Genomic DNA, 19,923 nt, shown 5'->3' with positions numbered 1-19,923 from the left:
AAGATCTGGGCCCAGGGCATGTTCCAATGTTACAAGACTGAGGAGAAGGAGATGACCCAGAAAAGCAGACCGAGAAGAAATGAAAAGTGAGGTAGAAGAAGAGACACTGGAGCCAAGTAAAGACAAGACATCAAGACGCCCTCAGCCAGTTTTTAATCTTAGCAACTTTTATTCTTCCATGATTCCAACTTATTCCTTTACTACGAGTGATCTCCTTCATTCTGCTTTTATTGCTTTCGGTCCATTTACTGTTTTTTACCTTTTTCCTCCTGCCCTGCTCTCTTCCCACCCATAGTTTCATGCCCATGTGTTAAAACTACAGTGAAAAAGGAAAAAAAAAAAACGGAACACACAAAAACCAAAGGCTACATACTCCAAATATGAGCATCTACTCAAAATAGATATGGATTTAAATGAAATCATCTTGATGTAATTTTGATTTTGATTTAAATAAAATAACCACATTTAATTAAAATAACCTACTTGAAAAAAGCAATCAGCAGGTTCACCATGATGATGTATTGCACGAAGAGGTAGACAGCTTGGAGGAACGGAGTAAGAAAAGAACCAGGAGGGCAAGACGGTTGGCTTGCACAAACTACAAATAAAGAATTTAAAAAAACGAGAGATACGGTGAATCACAGTCCTACGGCTCCACAGAAATACTTAGCACATTAACTTAGCAGAATACCACCAATTTTTGACATCTGCATGAGGCAGATGAATGTTTTCAGGTTTTTTTGCTTTTGTAGTCTACCTACAAAGGTTTGATTTCGGCATGAGGGGAAAACCCCCTACCTACCATCTATATCTGAAGCATAGACTTCTCCATAAATCATCCAGTATGGCTCAAACACAATGTCTCGAGCAAGGCTCCAAGACGGAAGCTGCTTTGGTGAAAGGATGGCCTTGCGTGCCACTCCGAAGCTCAGCAGGACGATGGCCATCAGGATCACAATGTAGAACATGTTTGCGGTCTGCAAAAGAGCAAGGCACAACCCGAATTTTACCACAGACTTGAAATTTAAAACAAACACTAGCAGCATTCATAATTATGCCTCCCCAATAAGAAGACTGTCTAGTCACTGAGCACAGTGTTCCAGGCCATGAAGAGCTGGGCTTCCTCTGGCTAAATCATCTCCTTCTTTCTGCACATATGATCCATGTCCATGGGGTCTACAGGAAAAAATTAACTGTGCTGAGGGTAAAGAATCTGTGCTTAAACAAAAAATAGGGAGTATTCAAATTAGTCAAATGAGTCCTGATCCTGACGACTGTCTTCGGGAGTTGGTGATAGTCTGAGAAATTGATCAGGTCGGGTTCATTTCACTTACAAATGTACATCAACTCGACCCATTTATTCACTGTAGCAGAGACAATTGTGCCATGGGGATTCGATGAGCTCCTCCCCAATTCTTAGCCTGCCTTCCACGAAGCTGGGACCACATGACTTACCTAGCCGATGGCCTGTGGAGTGACAGGAAGTTATTTTACTTCCTGTCCAGAACAGTTCAAAGCTGTTAGACTTTCTCCATCCCTCTCATTCCCCACAATAGGAGACCTTGGAAGCCACATGCAGACATGGCTCCATCCCAAGATGGAAGATTCTGGATCCCTGAGCTATAGCGTAGAGGTCAGCCCCCATGAACACTCATTAAACTTTGCACTAGGGAGAAATAAACTTGTGCTAAGTCACTAAGATGTATTAGTTAGCTCAGTATAGCCCATCTGATAAATGCCAGGGTCAGCAAGACCAGAGAAAACACTGCTGTCTGAAAGCGTAAAGAAAAAGTCTGTCTTTGGAGTCCTGGAGGCGCTCCCTTTTCTGTTCTCCTTTGTTTTCGTACCAACCTTCTTTCTCCAGAACCTGCCCCTTCCCTGAAGTGAGTATTCCAGGAAGAAGAGTCAAAGATGATCTGGAAGTACTGTGCTTCCCAGAGGGTGGGTCTCGGGCCCTGTACGGAGCCCTCTGGAGAAGGCTAACCCCAGCCGCACAGAGCCGGGCAGCCCCGATTTGAATCCTGACTCCCCTACTAATGCCCTTGGGAGATTTGTTTCCTCTCCATTTCCTTATATGCAAAATGTGGATAATAATAGTACCTATCTCATAAAGTCATTTTGAAGATTAAATGAGTTAATAGGTACAAAGTACTTAGAACAAGGTGCGGCCCATAATATGGACTATTTAAGAGTCGGCCAGAGGTGAGCAGATAAAGAGAGAAATTGATATTTTAGCAGAAAATATTACTGGTGATAGCCTCACGCAAATCTCACCCTCGAGAATTACTGTGCTTAGAGACAAATTTGATTCAACCATATTATCTGGCCCCTACCCAAAAAGCTAATAAGCAGAGTATCCAAATCAACCAACCAATATACTCTCCAAGGACATTTGTTAAATAGGAGTTTGTGGCTATAAAGAAAGCAGAGACAAAATGAGCTGGATGTCTGTGCTTCCATGAATAATTCTAAAAGTTAAACTGTTGGATGTGAACCATGAAAGAACCACTACAAAGGACTCCAGAATATACAAGCAGACCATACTCACCATTTTTGCAATCATGGTCACATATGGACCTACATGTTGATTCACAGCAAAGAAGTCCAGGAGCCGTGAGAACCAGAATATGATGTCTATGCAGTAGATGAGTCTTCCAGCTGTGTGCAAAGGAGGGTCACCCCACCGAAGGCCGAAACCAACTGAAAATAGGCCAATAGCCACAGTTTCTATTATGTTCCAGTACTCACCAATCCATACCTTCACCTTTTGAGTAAACTTCCCAGGTTCTGAAATACAGACCTAGAAGAAGATAGAAAGTGGGAAATTTAAAAAATGGGGCATAACCCAAGAGACTCACAATAATGTTCTTTGGTCCATCAACTGCTCCCTTAAAGAGCAATTTGAATCCCACCAAACCTTAGATCACTTAGATATTTTACCCTTGATCTTAGCCAAAGGCCGAGACACGATCACACGATCACTTAGATATTTTAAAGACTTCAGTGATCCTTGGGTAATGAATTATTAAAACAATTCTGTAAGTGTGTTTTAATGTCATTGCTAGTGTGAACCAGCTATTTGAGAAACAAACCAGAAGTCAAATAATAATAATAATAATAATAATAATAATAAAGTTTTTCCTAGCTTTCATTAATCCTAAGCTAAGGGACCAGAAAAACATTTTAAAACTCAATTATTACAGCAGAGCTATATACCTACAATTCTATCATTGTGAGGGATAGTCAAGTGCAGAGGAGACTGGTTTGAAATGAAGAAATGTTGCAATTTGGTCCTGCTCCTGCTACTTAGTGAGTTGCTGACAAATTATTAAGAAGGTCATAGTAGAAGTCACTACTAAGGAATTACCCCTGCAACAGAGTATCAAATTCAAATGTAAAATAATTAACTTTCTTCCCCTGGAGCATTACAAAATGGTGGAATTCAGGTAATTGTTTTCTATTTCTGAATTGTTTTCTATAGACTCCACAATAGTAACTAGCAGGCGATTTAGGTATAATTACCAAGAATCCATTTACTTGGTATATAATGTTGGTCATATCAGCTCCAGGACAAAATAAGTGTCTAAGTGCATAGACACAGAGATACATACACACCGAGATACACAGACATCGATACGGAAAACAAAGTCCTAACTGTCCTGTACGTAACTGATTGCAGGTACAATGGCATGGATGCTAAGTTATTTTTTTTTTAAGTGACTCATTTGCAAAACTAAAAATGAACATTTTGTTTTGTTTTTTTGGACTCCTTGCCTCAGGGATTTGCAGCTTCAATTTTCAAAGGTGTTAGTAAAATAATTCAAAAGCTATAAATGAAGTCTTTACCTATTGCACAGCCCGGCCATTTCCATGCCTTGTGTGAAATGGAGCTGACAACGGGCAAGCAATGGTAGGCTACAAAAATCAATCTCATTAAAAAAAAAAAAAAAAAAAAAAAAAGCTTCTGGGAAATCAAATAGTTGACGGGTCTAACAATAATTAGATAGCGTCCCTCTAAGACTGATAAACACATAAGGACATCTTTAAAAATAACTGCTTTCGAGGAACAGCAACCAGCCAAGTATATGGCAAAGAGTAAGGGTTGAGCTCCGAGATGTTCCCCTGAATACCCTTCCTGTAGCAAGCAAATTAGGATTAGCATTGCCTCTCTCACCCCTACTCTTGACCCATCTGCCCGTTTTCCTTATGAGACCCAAACACCTCCTTGCAGAGGTGAAGACAAAGGTAGAAGGCGTGACTCACCTCCCTGACTTTCTCAATGGCATTGGTGAAGATATAAATGATAACAAGCCACTCTTGCACGGTGGGCTGGGGCTGCATTTCCACCAACACAGTGTAAGTGAACAGCATGAGGAACGCCAAATATGCCATCTAGGAGGGGGACACACATTCCCTGGATGTGAGTGAGAGTCGTAATGGAGAAGGCCAAGCAGAGACAAACAGCAAGTCAGAAACACACAGGAACATCAACGTCATAACATGGCAATGTAACTGGGACTGCCCCCCAATCGATAAGCTGGTTTCAAGGAAGGCAGAACAATCTCTAGTTTCTGTCCCAGAATTCAAAGGAAGGAATGAAGGTCACTGTTCCCAAATGCATGGAAGGGGACACTGTCTCTTCTTGTATGCTCCTGACTGGAATTTCCAGAATCCTGCACATGACAGCATGCCAAGAAGCCAGGAAAGAACCACACACTTCCCCTCCATCTAAGCATAGAAAACATGTATCCCAAACACACCAATGAGCAGTAGCCGTAGGTGTCTATTTTCAAATGTCATAAATTGTGACATTTACTTTTGTTGGAGGTTGGTTTTTTAAAATTTTATTTTTTTTTTTCATTTATTTGAAAGAGAGAGAGAGCATGAGACAGTACAAGAGGGAGGAGGAGCAGAAGGACAAACAAACACCCCACCGAGCAGGGAGCCCAACTCGGGGCTCGATCCCAGGAGTCATGACCTGAGCTGAAGGCAGACAACGAGCAAACTGAGCCACCCAGATGCCCCTTCTGGGAGCTTTATTTTATGTGATTAAAACATACTGGTCAGTGGGAAAGTACTGTCTAACTGTGAGTCCTTGTAATTAAAGACTGTCGGCATTTGTATCTTCAGCACTCAGCACTTGGCCTAACACATGGTAGACATTCCAGAAATGCATGTTTAATTACTAACTGTTCATATTAAAACTAGATCTCCAAGATCTCCAAAGAATTAAGGCACAGTAAGCACACACATATATATACATTGTGATGAATAGCTTTGCAATCTTATCTAAAGTCTTATTTTCTTAAAATATATTCCCAGAAGTAGAATCGCTGGGCATACACATTTAAAACCACGACACATATTACTCAACTGTCCACCAAAAAGGCTTTACCAATTTCCACAAAAACCAGCAATGCATGAGACAGGGCAGTTTTTTATTTTTATTTTTTTTTAGATTCATTTATTTTTTTGACAGAGATCACAACTAGGCAGAGCAGCAGGCAGAGAGAGAGAGTGGGGGAAGCAGGCTCCCTGCTGAGCAGAGAGCCCGATGCGGGGCTCGATCCCAGGACCCTGAGATCATGACCTGAGCCGAAGGCAGAAGCTTTAACCCACTGAGTCACCCAGGTACCCTGACAGGGCAGTTCTTTAAATAGCCTCAGATGCATCAAAGTGCCAGATCAATAGAGAGAATGTGTGTGTGTGCTGGGAAGCCATATATCCAACAGGCGGTGCCTGAGGCAGGCATGAAGTATGATGGGTATTGCTGCCTCTGTCATAAAGAACCTGCTAGAAAAGCATAGAAGAAAGTTAAGGTAAATTCTATTAATTCTTTATTTCTCTAGGCTTATGCCTCAAAGTCTAAGCATGTTTGATGACTGCTTGGACACATAATTAAATAAATTTGTTCTGTCAAGCAGTTTTTTTTTTTTCTTTCTTTCTTTATTTTTTTTTATTTTTCTCTTTGGCTTCACGGTGGCCAGATACTAAACCACCACAAATACTGGTAATATTGTTCCTGACACTTGATTTCTTTCCATCTTAAGATCCAAACATGTTTACATTTTTTGCTTCTTCACCAGCACATATATAACAAGACACTGCTTCAGTAGAGCACACACATCGTAACACAGCAATGTGATAGCCAAGACAAAAACGCCCATGCTCCCTTCCATTATGGTGGGCAGACCTGGCTGGCTAATTGGTTCCCTTTGTTAACTCTTTGTTGTTGTTATTCTATTTTCTGAGCTTTACTCCTGTCTCTTAGAGTTCATCAGCTGGGGGTGCTCCGTGGCTCAGTCAGTTAAGCCTCTGGCTCTTGGATCCGGCACAGGTCCTGGGCAGATCCTAATCTCAGGGTCGTGAGATCAAGCCCTGTGTCAGGCTCCCCACTCAGGAGTCTATTTGGACATTCTCTGCCTCTGCCCTTTGCCCGGCTTGTGTATTCTTTCTTCTTTTCTCTCTGTCAAATAAATAAATAGTTCTTTTAAAAAAAATTTTTTTTTTTAAAATAAGAGTTCATCAGCTGGAAATCTCTACAGACATAAATACTTGAATACTCTTTTCCCAATGATGTGACTACAGTTAAAAATCTCTTGACGCTACTATCAGAGCCTTTGGAATATTTTGTTGCATATTCACAAAAATGGTGAAACTTCATCGTTTGAAGGAATATTTGATTTTTGAAAACAGAGCTAGGTACATATTTAGTAAGTATATGCAACAAATGTTTGAATGGGCGAGTAAATATTTTGAAATACAACACATTTAGAGAAATGTCCTTTTATAATCACACTTCAAATGTTTTAGAAATATGATCTTGGCCATGAGAAATTTAAAGTATATATAAGCATTAGAAAAATGCTCTTAAATAAATGTGAAAATCACTTATCACATTTATAGTGCTATTAATGATCTCTCTGTATTACTATAATCAATATTAGATATAGTATTTGTTCATAAATTTAACTTCTACAATTTTAATGTCCTCCAAAAGGTGGGGGGGATAGTGTCAGAGGATAAAATAAAATAAAATTTTATTGTCCTCTCTCTCTATATATATTTTATATATATTTATATATTTATATATATTTATAGTCCTATATATTTATATATTTATAGTCCTATGTTATTGAAGACAAAAAGCAAACACTTTGCATTTTTCCTGTCTATATTACACATTGTTCCTAACAAACAGAAAAATCAATTCAACTGCTGATTTCTTCGCCCAAGATGAGAAAAGAATCCACCCCACCATTAATTCTACAACCACTTTCACCACTTTTTCCCTCAGTCCCAGCAGAGCTAATGGGAAGCACTCAGGAAAGGAGAAAACGCTTGTTCCTTCATTCTCATAGTGGGAGAGATCAGCTCTAACCTTTCCTCACCTCCCTCCGATCTTCTTTGCTAACCCCTTTTTCATTTTGGGGTTTTTTTTTTTTCCCTCACTGAATTTCTACATTTTCTCGCAAGTTGACAAAACCAAGCATATCATTGCCAAAATCCTCATTGACTACCGGCCAGCATGAAGACTATATTTAATTGCTGCACTGAGACCAACCGTATAAAACCAGAACTTGACAATCGGAGCACTGTAGAACTCATAGATCTTCCTGGTCCATGGAAGGCTTTGGGGATCGCTCTTTAAATCAAAGTGCTGATTTTCATCTGGTTTCTCATCGGGGCCTCTTTCCAAATCATAGTCTTTCTGCAAAATACATAAAAATTTATTGTTAGAGCCTTAAGTAAAATACTAACATTTGCAAGTATCCAAAATACATGATCTATATGAAGATAATAAATTTATTGGGAATTAACTGGGCACCCACCTGCCAAATTAGAATCTTAGTCTTGGAAGAAAGAAAACTGTGTATTGTATAAACCTCTGACTTTGGGGTAAGGAGCACAGGCTTCTCTGAAATGCGAGCTAAGTCTCCAACTGCAAAACCTAGTCAAACTAAGGATAGTTCCAAGGATTTAAAAATGGTCCCCATTCCTGTTCTGCTTAGTCTCCTTTACTGGTATTTTAGAACCTAAAAATATCATAAAACCCCCAATGAAATCATTAACAGATAATTATTTCCGTAATAGAGGAGGTCAAAATGGACATCCATCAGATACAGTTTCCAATTCCCAGGAAAGTTGGGCACAGCATTACTTTCAGAATTCTAGCTTTGATAGCAGAGGTGCTTTGCCTGAAGTTCATGGACTCTTGGAGCTTCCGGAGTTCCTTGAACCTCCTGAGACTATAAGCAAGTATTTGTGTTGTACACACATTCTGCTAGGGGTGTGTGTGTCAGTCCAAAGAGGTTAACCCTTGTCTTTGATGAGCAGTAAGCATCTCAGAGGCAGACAAGTGGCTGTGTAGTGCCCTATGGGTGTGCACAGAGAAGAGCCTTTTATAAAGCCGGGGCGGGGGGGGCGCGGAGAACTGAAAAGAAAAAAAATCACCTGTAGCCCGGTTGCTTTTGGGAAGAGGGAATTTAGGGACGGTAAAAGAGAAGCCAAAGAGATGTCACCCTACTTTATGGAGCTCTGTATGGTTCTAATTTTTAAACAGGAAATTCACTACTTGGGTGATTTGAAAAAATACTAAATGAAAACACAGCAATGTTTTCTGCTGCTTCTTAGATGAATCCATTTCTTTGACCTATCCACAAAAGATGTCCGTCTAGTGTCACACCGGCAAGACTGGTATGATTTTACCTGCCAAGAAATCAATCAATGTTGCTTGAATTGTCCATAACCCTGATCAAATGGAATTTGGGGGGTCTCAGGCATTGGGATGGCCTGACAGACTACTGTCATTCACTTCGTTTTAGGCAGTGAAATTGGCACTGGTTCTTAACAGGTCTGAACCTGTCTAGACTTAAAATAGCTTACAGCCAATGAGAAAAATCATCATTTACTGTGATTTTAATGACATCAGTACCACTTCAAAAAGACCCCAGAAAGCAATTTCAGTAATGACTATGTAATTAAATAACTCTCTTTTTTTTTTTTTTCCTAGGAGTTTCTCATTAGGTATTATTTACCCTTGACGCTTTGGTATGGATTATAAAGTCCTAACTGAGCTTCTCTCTCAGCTGAACTCCAAGACACAGCTACCATGACGAAGACCATGTAAGAATGTAAATTCAGATTCAGAACATCCTCCTCCTCGCCTCACCTTAGAAGAAGGCAAACAAGAATATTTCACGTACCTAGCTTTTATTCTACTCAAATCTCCACATAATCAATCAAACTCTCTTTGTCTCTCTCTTCCGTCCTCTCCGCCTTCCTGTCCCCGTCCTTCCCCCTCCCCATCCCCTCCGTCTCCTCTTGCTCGGACAGGACTCTGGTCAGCAGGCACGCAGAATACAATCACAGCTGCCACTATCAACTCTACTGCAACTCATACCTATTTTCCATCGTGGTCACTGTCGTCATTTCCACTTAATGACATTCTGATAAAATAGCTTATTGTTCAACTTTAGAAACTATTTTTGCACTGTGGTTGATCAACATGTCTAAGACTAATTTTGTCTTTCTCCTTCCAAAGCTGCTTCTTTTCCAATCACCCCCATAGCCCTTCAAGATGGCCTTGTTTTAACCATCAGCCTCTCCGTCGTATTTGCGATCTCCATTTTACCCATGCCCCGCGTTCAAACGTTACCTGATTCTTCACTTAAGAGCTCTCTTTTCCTCTCTATGCCATTGCTACTAACTCTGGTCAAAGCCCTTAATCCTTCTCATTTGGACAGTTTTGTCAGCTGACACTCTCCCTGCTTTCAGCCTATCTTCCTACTACGTCATCCTATTCACTGGAGGCAGAATAATTCTCCTAATGGTCAGATCATCCTGCTACTCTGGTCATGTGCGTCCCTGGATCTCCATTACCTACAGAAAAAACACCACATTCCTTCATAGCATATACAGGAGTCTCCATGATCTAGCCTCAATCTACCTTCCCAGCCATACCTGCAAATAGTCCCTCCTTGTCCCATATCCACTACAACCTAGACTCAAGTCAAACCATAGAACTTACAGTGCTTGACACATGCCTTGCATTTCCTACCTCTGTACCCCTACTTACTTTCCGTCTCCCCAAGGAAATGCTATTTCCACACATTGTCAAGCCCCAGCTTATCTACCACCTCGTGCACGAAGCTGCCACCAGCCTGTAATCCTCGCTGACTCCAAGTGAGAAGAACCTTCTTCTTCTTCTCCTAGTTAAGCCATTCTGCCATCTTGCTATAAGAAAGCTCAAGTCATCAAAAGTCACGTTTTTAAAGGGCTAGCAGCTAGAGAGATTGAAAGTTCACACGGCAAAGTTCTTTTGCCTGTAGAGGCTTCAGCAAGGACTTTTATAAAACTTCATGAGGCAGATGCAGAAGTTGACTCTATCCAGCTTCAGGACAATGGCCTTCCTTCTCCATTACCACCCACGATGACCACAGGGCCAAAGCACCGAGATCCACTCAAAGAACATCTCCATCTCACCTGTCTTCATTTTGCTTCCAAAATCTGTAACACAAATTGTGTTCCTCAACTAATCACATGTAGCATCTTTAACCAAGTATGTGAAATCTTCCACATTCCATCTAATGTTGATGCCACCCACACGCTCTCTGCTTAGCAACGTTCCAAACAGAGCAGGTAATCAAAAACTACTGCTCTGATTAAATTCAAAGGCAAAAGAACATTGTTGTTGTGATTATAATTCATAACAGAGCAGGTCTGGGGCACTTTTCAATAAAAGTTTTAAATTGAAGAATGCTGAGGTATCGAGGATATCCTCTCTGATTATCTCTGGTTATATCTGGTTACCTCTGTGGTGGCAAGGGTCACGTCTGCCTTAGTTACTGCAGTGTTCCAGAACATTGAATCTTGTCTGGCACATGAGCAGTGGCCATTAAATAGTCAATGAATTAATAAATCAATATGGCCATGTCCCGGCCATCCAGATGGGCAACGTGATAAAAAGGACCACTACACTACAGCCAAAGTTTAATTTTTCAGGAACCTGTGAGAACTTACTACATGTTTTAATGTTAAAAGCGTGTTAATTGCCATTTAAGGAAGGACTTTCTTCTCTACAAGTTTCCCTTTAAGAACAACTACTTAGGGGAATGTTCCAGCCATCTACAAGGACTTAAGTGTTCATGAGAGCTTATCTTTCCGTGAACCTTATAGGTGCCAAAAGTGAAGTAACATCCACTTGCAAACCACGATTTGCTACGAACTGCCAATATATTTACATATTTGTTTATAGATAGACAGGTAGGCAGATAAGCAACTCTCTTCATTTTTCATTTCAACAAACTAACTAAACATGAACACATAAATAAGCAAAATCAAACAAAATATCTCACATATAAAGATTTCATTTTATTTCTAAAGACGTTAAGTCAACACTACATTTCTTATCCTTCCTTAAAGAAATTTTGAAGTGGTCTAAGCTTATTAACCAGATCATTAAGCCAGAACAATCACAACTGTAACAACTTGACTGCCCAGCTTTGTAAGATAATTGCTCACACATTCCACAGAGGTTAAAATGTACCTGTCATCTCTTGTATTCTGAGAACCCCAAATAGAACCCTCGGGCTTAGTGAAGTGAGAATGGAAGGAAGCAGGGGAGGGTAAAGGAGAAGAATCCCCAGGCAGGCACAAAGGTCAAAATATTTAACAACTGATCTGGTAGAGGCATTAACCAATCAGAATGGATCCTCACCCCATCACAACAGATGTCAGCCAGACAAACTAATGATTACTTATAATTACTTATTTTTCATTTAATACCTACTGAGTGCATTTTTTTAAAGCTTTTATTTATTTGACAGAGAGAGATCACAAGTAGACAGAGAGGCAGAGAGAGAGAGTGGGGGAAGCAGGTTCCCTGCTGAGCAGAGAGCCCGATGCGGGGGCTCGATCCCAGGACCCTGAGATCATGACCTGAGCCGAAGGCAGAGGCTTAACCCACTGAGCCATCCAAGTGCCCCAATACTTACTGAGTGCAATTTTATTTTATTTATTTATTTTTTTAAGATTTTATTTATCAGAGAGAGGGCGAGAGAGTGAGCACAGGCAGACAGAATGGCAGGCAGAGGCAGAGAGAGAAGCAGGCTCCCTGCCAAGCAAGGAGCCCGATGTAGGACTTGATCCCAGGACCCTGGGATCATGACCTGAGCCGAAGGCAGCTGCTTAACCAACTGAGCCACCCAGGCATCCCGAGTGCAATTTTAAATACTGTAACAAATACTTCACAAGTGCAAAGCTTATCCAACAATATGCTAGAGAAAGATGCCTCATTCAAGCATCAAATGCCACAAAAGACAGTCACTGTCCCTACACTAGTAAGGTTGTAAGTAATGATCTAAGCTGAGAAATAAAACACAAAAATACATGCACAGACAGCATCCTGGAGACTCTCAGAGAAGAAAGGTTGCAAGAGAAGTAGCTCAAATTACTCAGGAAAACATATACATCCAAGAACTCAAGTAAAATTATTTGGTCACTGGACAGAACAAATGAAAAAAAAAAAATCGTGGAGTCGGACAGCGAAGGTAATGCAAAACCTAAACCTGAAGGATATGAGGCATTCTTCATTATAACTTCCTTTTTTTTTTTTTTTTTTTTTTAAAGAAAGATTGAGAATGAGGGAGGGGCTGAGGGACAGAGAATCTTAAACAGGCTCCTCGCCCAGTGTGGAGCCTGATGCAGGGCGGATCTCACAGGCTGAGGTCATGACCTGAATCGAAATCAAGAGCCTGACACTTAACCAGCTGAGCCCGTGAGGTGCTCCTCTTCATTGTCCCTTTAGAGAAATAGTGACTCTATTTAGTCTACTAGTTACAAAGGAAAATAAAAAGTTAAGCGCCTGCCAAGATATAATAAAGATATTCTTTCCCAAAGAACAGGATATTTTGCTTAATCATATATGGGGGTAAATTAGATGTATCATACATGCTATACCCGATCATAGATAATATGATTAAGACCACTAAATACATTGTTTAATAAGCGACCTTTGTGCATGTGTGTGTTTGGGTGCGGTCCATACCATGAAAACGACATTCATTAGGATACTGTACTAACCATAGAAGCGCTTTCTTTTGCGCCGGGGTTCTGGTCGCCGTAATACCACGCGAACTGGAAGTCCTGCGACTGGGGAACATGCGACATCTCTGCTCTGCTTTTAAATTCCAACGACAAAATGGTGGGTGGAAAAAGAATACTTATGATGATCTTTAAAAGAAAAAGCAAGATAAGTAGGAGGGATTATAAAACAAGGCACAAGTAGTAGTCAAATCAACAAATGATGATTTTGATGTACATAAAGCACCAGACCTATCCCTACATCAGTTGATACCCTGATTCTGTAGATATTTTTTGACTCAATTCCAAATCTAGCAGTGTCTCCCCCAGAAAGTCATAAATACAAGCCTATGTGTATAGGGAAGTCCACTGCAGGGTTATGTGTAATAGCAAAAATATCTGTCAACCTACATATCTATCTATATAGAGGGCTAGCTGGTGGGGGACAACCTAACAGTGGAATATTATGCAATCATTAAAAGGATAAAAATCCCTTCTCAGTGTAATGAAGACATCCAAGTTATATTGTTAAATGAATAAAAGGAAGTTATATAATAATATATATAGTGCGATCCCATTATTGTACAAAAAGAAAATTAAAAATTAGAAAAGATATGTTCATAAATATATATACATTTAAAGGTTTAAAAATTTGTATACCACACTGCTATTATTTATCCCCAGGGCGGTGCAGTGAGAAGTATTACTTTTCAAACTACATAAGCAGATTGCTTTCATAATTCTTTAAAGCAATTAAGTAATTATTATCCCATAAAATACATTAAAGCTTATTCATATTATAAAATCAAGAATACAGGGGCGCCTGGATGGCTCAGTGGGTTAAGCCACTGCCTTCAGCTCAGGTCATGATCTCAGAGTCCTGGGATTGAGCCGTGCAACAGGCTTTCTGCTCAGCAGGGAGCCTGCTTCCTCCTCTCTCTCTGTCTGCCTCTCTGCCTGCTTGTGATTTCTCTCTGTCAAATAAATAAATAAAATCTTTTAAAAAAAAATCAAGAATACAAAAACATACTGTCACTTTGTTAAATTTATCTCACAGCCTACACAAATACTTATTTTTTTTTAAGATTTTATTTATTTCTGTGAGAGAGAGAGTGTGTGTGCGTGTCCACAAGCAGGGAAGGGGGGGTGCGCAGAGGGAGAAGCAGATTCCCTGCTGAACAGGAAGCCGGGTGCAGGTCTCGATCCCAGGACACTGGTATCATGAACTGAGCCAAAGGCAGATGCTTAACTGATGCTTAACTTAAATAAAAATATTTATTTTCTTTGCCAGTAAAACCCAAGGAAGGTACAGATCTGTAATTTTTAATTCTATTACTATCATTCATGAATTTATTTATAGACTATTCAAAGGAATATTTATGTTCAATCTGTATGGCCTTTCAGAGTAAACAGTTCAGGAGATCGACTAAATGTTATAAAAATCAACTTGTTGCATAGTACCTCTTTCAAGCTAAATTAGGCCTTAGTATTCTGGGATTCTGAACAAAAAGAAGATTCACCCTAACTGTCTACCATACATGAGGAAATAAAATGAAGTCTTCTCTTTGTCAACTTTCATTGCTGAAATGACCTTTTGTTTTGTTTTAAAGCCTGATCTCCTGCAAAGTTTTTCGGGACATCCAGTTCTGACAAGGTTTTTTGTTTATGTGCAAGTATAAGCTTCCTCTTCAAATGCAGAACCCAAGATACCTACAGGCTTCTAGGTCTGGAAACACCACAGATATCAGGCCCACTGATAATATCACATTACTTCCTAACCCTCTCCCTGAAAAGGCTCCACAATCTGTTGCCTTTGTCCATCTCAGAACAACTGGCTCACAAACAGTGTTCACTGACATCGGTATCCCCTTCCCAAGGGATCTGTTGGAGCCTATCCCACTAAACGTACTTAAGTGAGTTTTCTCTTCCAAGACCCAATAAGGTCTTCCTCTGGTCTTTATCCTTGGAATTAATCAAACCAGGGTATCTTAACACTTATTGGCAAACGTGTTCCTAAAAAACCCCTCTAAGCCCAGCACTGATGAATTAGAATCTAGGCAGAGAGAGCAATGTCCAGCAGCTCAGAGATTTTAAGTAGCTAATTCAGCCTTCTTCACCCACTCACTGTTTTGGGGGGCAAAATATTCAGCCTCACTTCACTTAGGTCTCTTTATTGACATAAGGTATATGAGGAGCAAAATGGTGTAATTTTCCCCACGGCTGTAGAGAAAACAGTTGTGGGGGAAATTACTGCTCATACTTGCCGCCATCTATACCCAATCTTGCTGTCTACACATTTAAGAAGAATTATTGTCAGGGTTTCTGGGGCTTGAGGTGGACCCATTCACTTCTCTGTTTCATCACTTCCAAGGCTGAAATCAAAACAGATCAAAGGAGAACTTTTTCTGGAAATAACTGTTATTTCTTCCATTGGGTTTTTTTTCCCCCCCCTAAGGTTTTATTTATTTATTTGACAGAGAGAGACACAGTGAGAGAGCGAGCACAAGCAGGGGGAGTGAGGGAGAGAGAAGCAGCCTTCCTGCTGAGCAAGGGGCCGGATGCGGGACTCGATCCCAAGACTCTGGGATCATGACCTGAGCTGAAGGCAGACGCTGAACGAATGAGCTACCTAGGCTTCCCTCTTCAGTATTTTTTAAAGAGGAATTTCTGTGAAATAATTTTTGATTCACATTTCTCTTATTTTTGTAATTTCATAAGTGGATTTCAAATGTGCAAGTTTTTCTATATATTTTGTATAGTATGTCTTATTCCTCTGTGTTTTCTATAGTGTGTCCAAGAAAAAAAATTTAAGTCATTCTATTTTTAAGAATTGTAGGGAGACTACAATTAAAATATATAGTCTTACGATGCTTTTAATGCTCATGCTTTCTCCCTTTCATTCAGTTTTATAAGCTTAAGTACTTCAGAAGCTTGACCACAACCTAAAGCTTTAGGCTTAGGTGTGATGTTAAAAGTTAAATATCTTTAGTAGTTAACTAAATTACTCCTGATAATTCAAGATGAGAGATGAGGCCAAACTGTAATGGATAGAAGAATTTGGAAATAGGTGTTTCAGGGCAGCTGTTCCCTCAAACATCATACTGGATGAACAGACCAGAAATTGCTAATCTTATTTAGTATATTATTGATTAATTCTCTTAAGCTGAAATATTTTTCACTAAAAAGGCTCATTTACTTCTGTTATAATTATCAGAGCTCATAGAGTATACTAAGAATGAAATCTTGCAGATGCTTTTATCTGCTTTTAACTTCTAACCATCTGCACAAGAGAATGCCTTTTGATGGACAGAGCTGGTGTAATCAGCCCCATTTCTTAAAAAGAAACTGTGGCGGTGGGAGATGACGTCATTGTCAGGATTCCACTGGGAAGAACCCAGCTCATCTGTGAGAACCAAAGATATTAACTGGTTTTCCTGAATGGAGTCTTGTAGAACAAGGGAAAAATGAACTCAAGAGTACAGACCTTCAAATAAGTAACTGTTAAACTCTAGAAAGCCAGTAAATATACCCTTTTAAAAAAAAATTGAAGTACAATTGACACACAAGGGCCTACAGAACAGTGATTTGACACATCTATAAGTTACGCTGTGCTCACCGCCATTGTAGCTACCACTGGTCTCCACACAACACCATCCCGGTACCACTGACTGACTATTCCCTACACTCTACCTTTCATCCCTGTGACGTATTCATTCCATCACTGGAAGCCTGTGTCTCCCACTCCCTTCAGCCATTTTGCCCAACCCCCAACCTCCTCTCCTCTGGCAACCACCAGTTTGTTCTCTGGAAGTCGGTGTACCTTTAACCAAGAGTTCTTCCTCATTTTCAGGCGCCCAGTCCACATGTCTGTCAGCAGCATTTGGGTGCAAGTATGCGAAACGAAGGGCCGCAATCTTCCAGACGCGGCCAGCTTCAGACAGGTAGAATTGCTCCAGTTCTTGAGTTCATAGGTCAACAATTTCATGGCCATTCTTTCATTCTGCTTGAAGGCCTTCTCCAGCACATCCAGGGCGAGCTGGCCGAACTGTCTGTGATGACACAGCGGTGAGCGGCAAAAAAAAAATGCAGGTCAGAGTCCCAGAAACACTTTAAAAGATTAGCTATGAGCCTCAGCAAAGAGCAATACAAAAGAGTGAACAATAACATATGCCTCAGACTACAGAAGCCATTTCAAAGTGGTTGCGGCTCAGGAAATGGACGTTCTCCCTTTGCAGGAGGGTTTACACTGCAGCATACGGAATTTGGTTTACACCAGGAGTGGCTGAGCTATCTACCCATGGGGAGAAGCCTCTCCACACCACAAAACAGGCTACATATAGCTTGGTTTGGGGCTCCCTGACAAGACCAAGTAGAGAATTTTTTGACAGAAAAGACTGTTCAATACTGAATAAGGAATTAAGGGAAATCGTGGGGCCACCTTTTTTTTTTTTTTTAATTTTCTAGAAAATACATAGATGACTTAAGTAACAAGCTAGACATGGAGATATTTCCTGGGAGGTTGTTTTCTCTAAAAAGTAGATAGACACTTATTCTCTAGGACTCCTAAATTCACAATTATATATGAGTTTCTATGAACTCTAGCTCCCCTTCTCTATTACAATGCTGAGTTTTCAAAAAGTTTTCCAACTTTTCTATCTTTTGCCATCAAGCTCCAGTTCTTTTGTACATAACATATTTATTTATTTTCCTGCCTGAGAGGTACTAAAAGCAGACAAGTTTTCACATAGCATAGCATCAAAGGGTTTGGGAGTTAGAAGGGACTTTCAAAATCATTAAGTGAACTTTCTGTGTGAGGAAACTAGAGTCCCAAAATCTGGCCAGCTGAGTTGCCCAATTAGTAAATAGCTGGACGAGGACCAAAGCCAGGTCTCCTGACTGGAGGGCTACCTCTCTTCCCTTTACTCCACAAAGCTTCTTGAAATATCTAAAGACCACTATTTGGGGGCACCTGGGAGGCTCAGTGGGCTAAAGCCTCTGCCTTTGGCTCAGGTCATGATCTCAGGGTCCTGGGATCGAGCCCCACATCGGACTCTCTGCTCATCGGGGAGCCTGCTTCCTCCTCTCTCTCTCTGCCTGCCTCTCTGCCTAATTATGTTCTCTGTCTGTCAAATAAATTAATAAAATCTTAAAAAAAAAAAAAAAAGACCACTATTTGTAGGAGGGCCTAGGAAATGCTGGCAGCAAGTCCACGCATCTTACAAGTTCTAAGGCAAGGGAGATAAAAGTGTCTAACCATTCTAAGCACTGTCGATGTTTAGTATGAAGTGAAGAGAGAACTCCTACTTTGAGTAATTTTTCAGCTCTTCTGAGGCATCATCCATCATGTTGCTCTCCTTAGCTTCATGGGCCATGGCTCGGTAGAGTTTATAGGCAATCACTGCCTTGACCGTAGCCTCCTCTCCATGCTGCCAGAAGAACATGGCCATCTTCTGTCTTTTCATGAGCACAGCCCAAACCAGCAGGTCATTGTAAGGGTAAATAAAGCCAGTAGACTCAGGGTCATCTGATACGTTTTGTTCTTCTTTTGACTTCCTCCTTGATTTATGAAGGACTACAGACTTTTCCTGTTGGAAAATAAAATAGCAACAGATTCCCAAAGAGTCAGATGCATGGTATTTGACCTAATGAAACATATCTGGTATCCTAAGAATATTTTTTAAATCTCAGAAAAGAGATGAAAATAACCATACAACTTTATAAATCAGAAACCAAAATTTTGGCCTTTTAGGTGATCCACTTCTTGTTGTGTCTGATAGATCCAGGGTCTACAAGCTGAGATACCTTTTGTTCATTCAGCACAACTTAAAACACTACACCTTTGGGATAGACCGAATAACTACATGAGAATTTTCAATGTCTCAAGGAAATGGGTTGAAATAACATATTGGATAGATGAGAAGTATTAAAAACAAAACAAAACAAAACAAAACAAAGTTCTAACCTCACTTTATAAATAAATTATCTTTCCCTTAGGAAAATGTCACTAGCATTGCCAAAATGCATCCAGACTGATTGGCTTTGTTTCCTTTTCTTCCGCAATACTCTTCACCATGTAAACTAACCCTTTACAGCTCATCTCAACTATGAGCTGTATGTTCTTCTCTGTCACTATGTATGTATTTCTATTTCAATATTCATTATATGGCAATATGGTTATTTGGGGAGAGGGGGATCATTTCTCCATCATCATTATACCTTCTCCCAAATTTAACCAAGCACCCAACATATTGCCTGGTAAGTAATAGGATTTGATAATCCTTTTAATAAAAGGAAAAAGAGAGAAAATTATACATTTCCTCTATTTCTATAAATAAAAGGAAATTTTCATTCATTGCTGGTGATCAAGGATAATTTTATAAAATATCTTTTCATCCTAGGAATTATGGAAAGTAAACCCCTTTCAGCCAACACGGGTATCATTTATATAGAAACTCCTGAGCAGATCCATTCGTCCCTGGAGGAAAGTGGGACTGAGTTAATATGAGGAGAGTTGGATTAACGACACTGTTCACATCACTCCCTTGTTGTTACGCTGCTGACCAGCACACATCTATTTAGGGTACTTCTAACTGACCTGTTTGTAGCTCTTTCCTCCAACTTTAAATTGAAGAAATGGTCTAGCCTGCAAGAACAATTTTATTTTCACATCTAAAAAGAAGTAAGTGGTACCTTGAATTTGTAAGGCTGGGCAGTTCTAATGAACTGGGAATGAAGTGTGCTTTCTGCAGATTCTTTTCTATTTCCTGAGGGGCGTCTTCGGTGAAGAGGGGGCTGGGAAAGGCTTTGAGCAAAACTGGTCACTCGCTGGAAGGTGTTATT

The 19,923-nt window shown here is 40.1% G+C and overlaps 1 protein-coding gene across 1 annotated transcript in view; it reads right to left on the bottom strand.

Moving 5' to 3' along the window:
• The window catches only part of TRPM6 (transient receptor potential cation channel subfamily M member 6), a 144,178-nt gene that overhangs the window by 53,911 nt on the left and 70,344 nt on the right, over positions 1–19,923 (bottom strand). The window contains exons 15-23 of the mRNA XM_032307749.1: positions 19,774–19,908; positions 18,388–18,668; positions 16,904–17,132; positions 13,084–13,233; positions 7,565–7,711; positions 4,264–4,392; positions 2,549–2,800; positions 803–977; positions 484–598 (exon numbers count right to left, since the gene is read on the bottom strand). Coding sequence (XP_032163640.1) covers positions 484–598; positions 803–977; positions 2,549–2,800; positions 4,264–4,392; positions 7,565–7,711; positions 13,084–13,233; positions 16,904–17,132; positions 18,388–18,668; positions 19,774–19,908 — 1,613 coding nt within the window. The remainder of the gene's footprint in view (positions 1–483; positions 599–802; positions 978–2,548; positions 2,801–4,263; positions 4,393–7,564; positions 7,712–13,083; positions 13,234–16,903; positions 17,133–18,387; positions 18,669–19,773; positions 19,909–19,923) is intronic.

This window comes from Mustela erminea, chromosome 12 (genome assembly GCF_009829155.1).
Source record: "Mustela erminea isolate mMusErm1 chromosome 12, mMusErm1.Pri, whole genome shotgun sequence".
NCBI lineage: Eukaryota > Metazoa > Chordata > Mammalia > Carnivora > Mustelidae > Mustela > Mustela erminea.
Note: the sequence above shows the minus strand (reverse complement) of the source record. Positions and strands in the feature narration are given on the sequence as shown.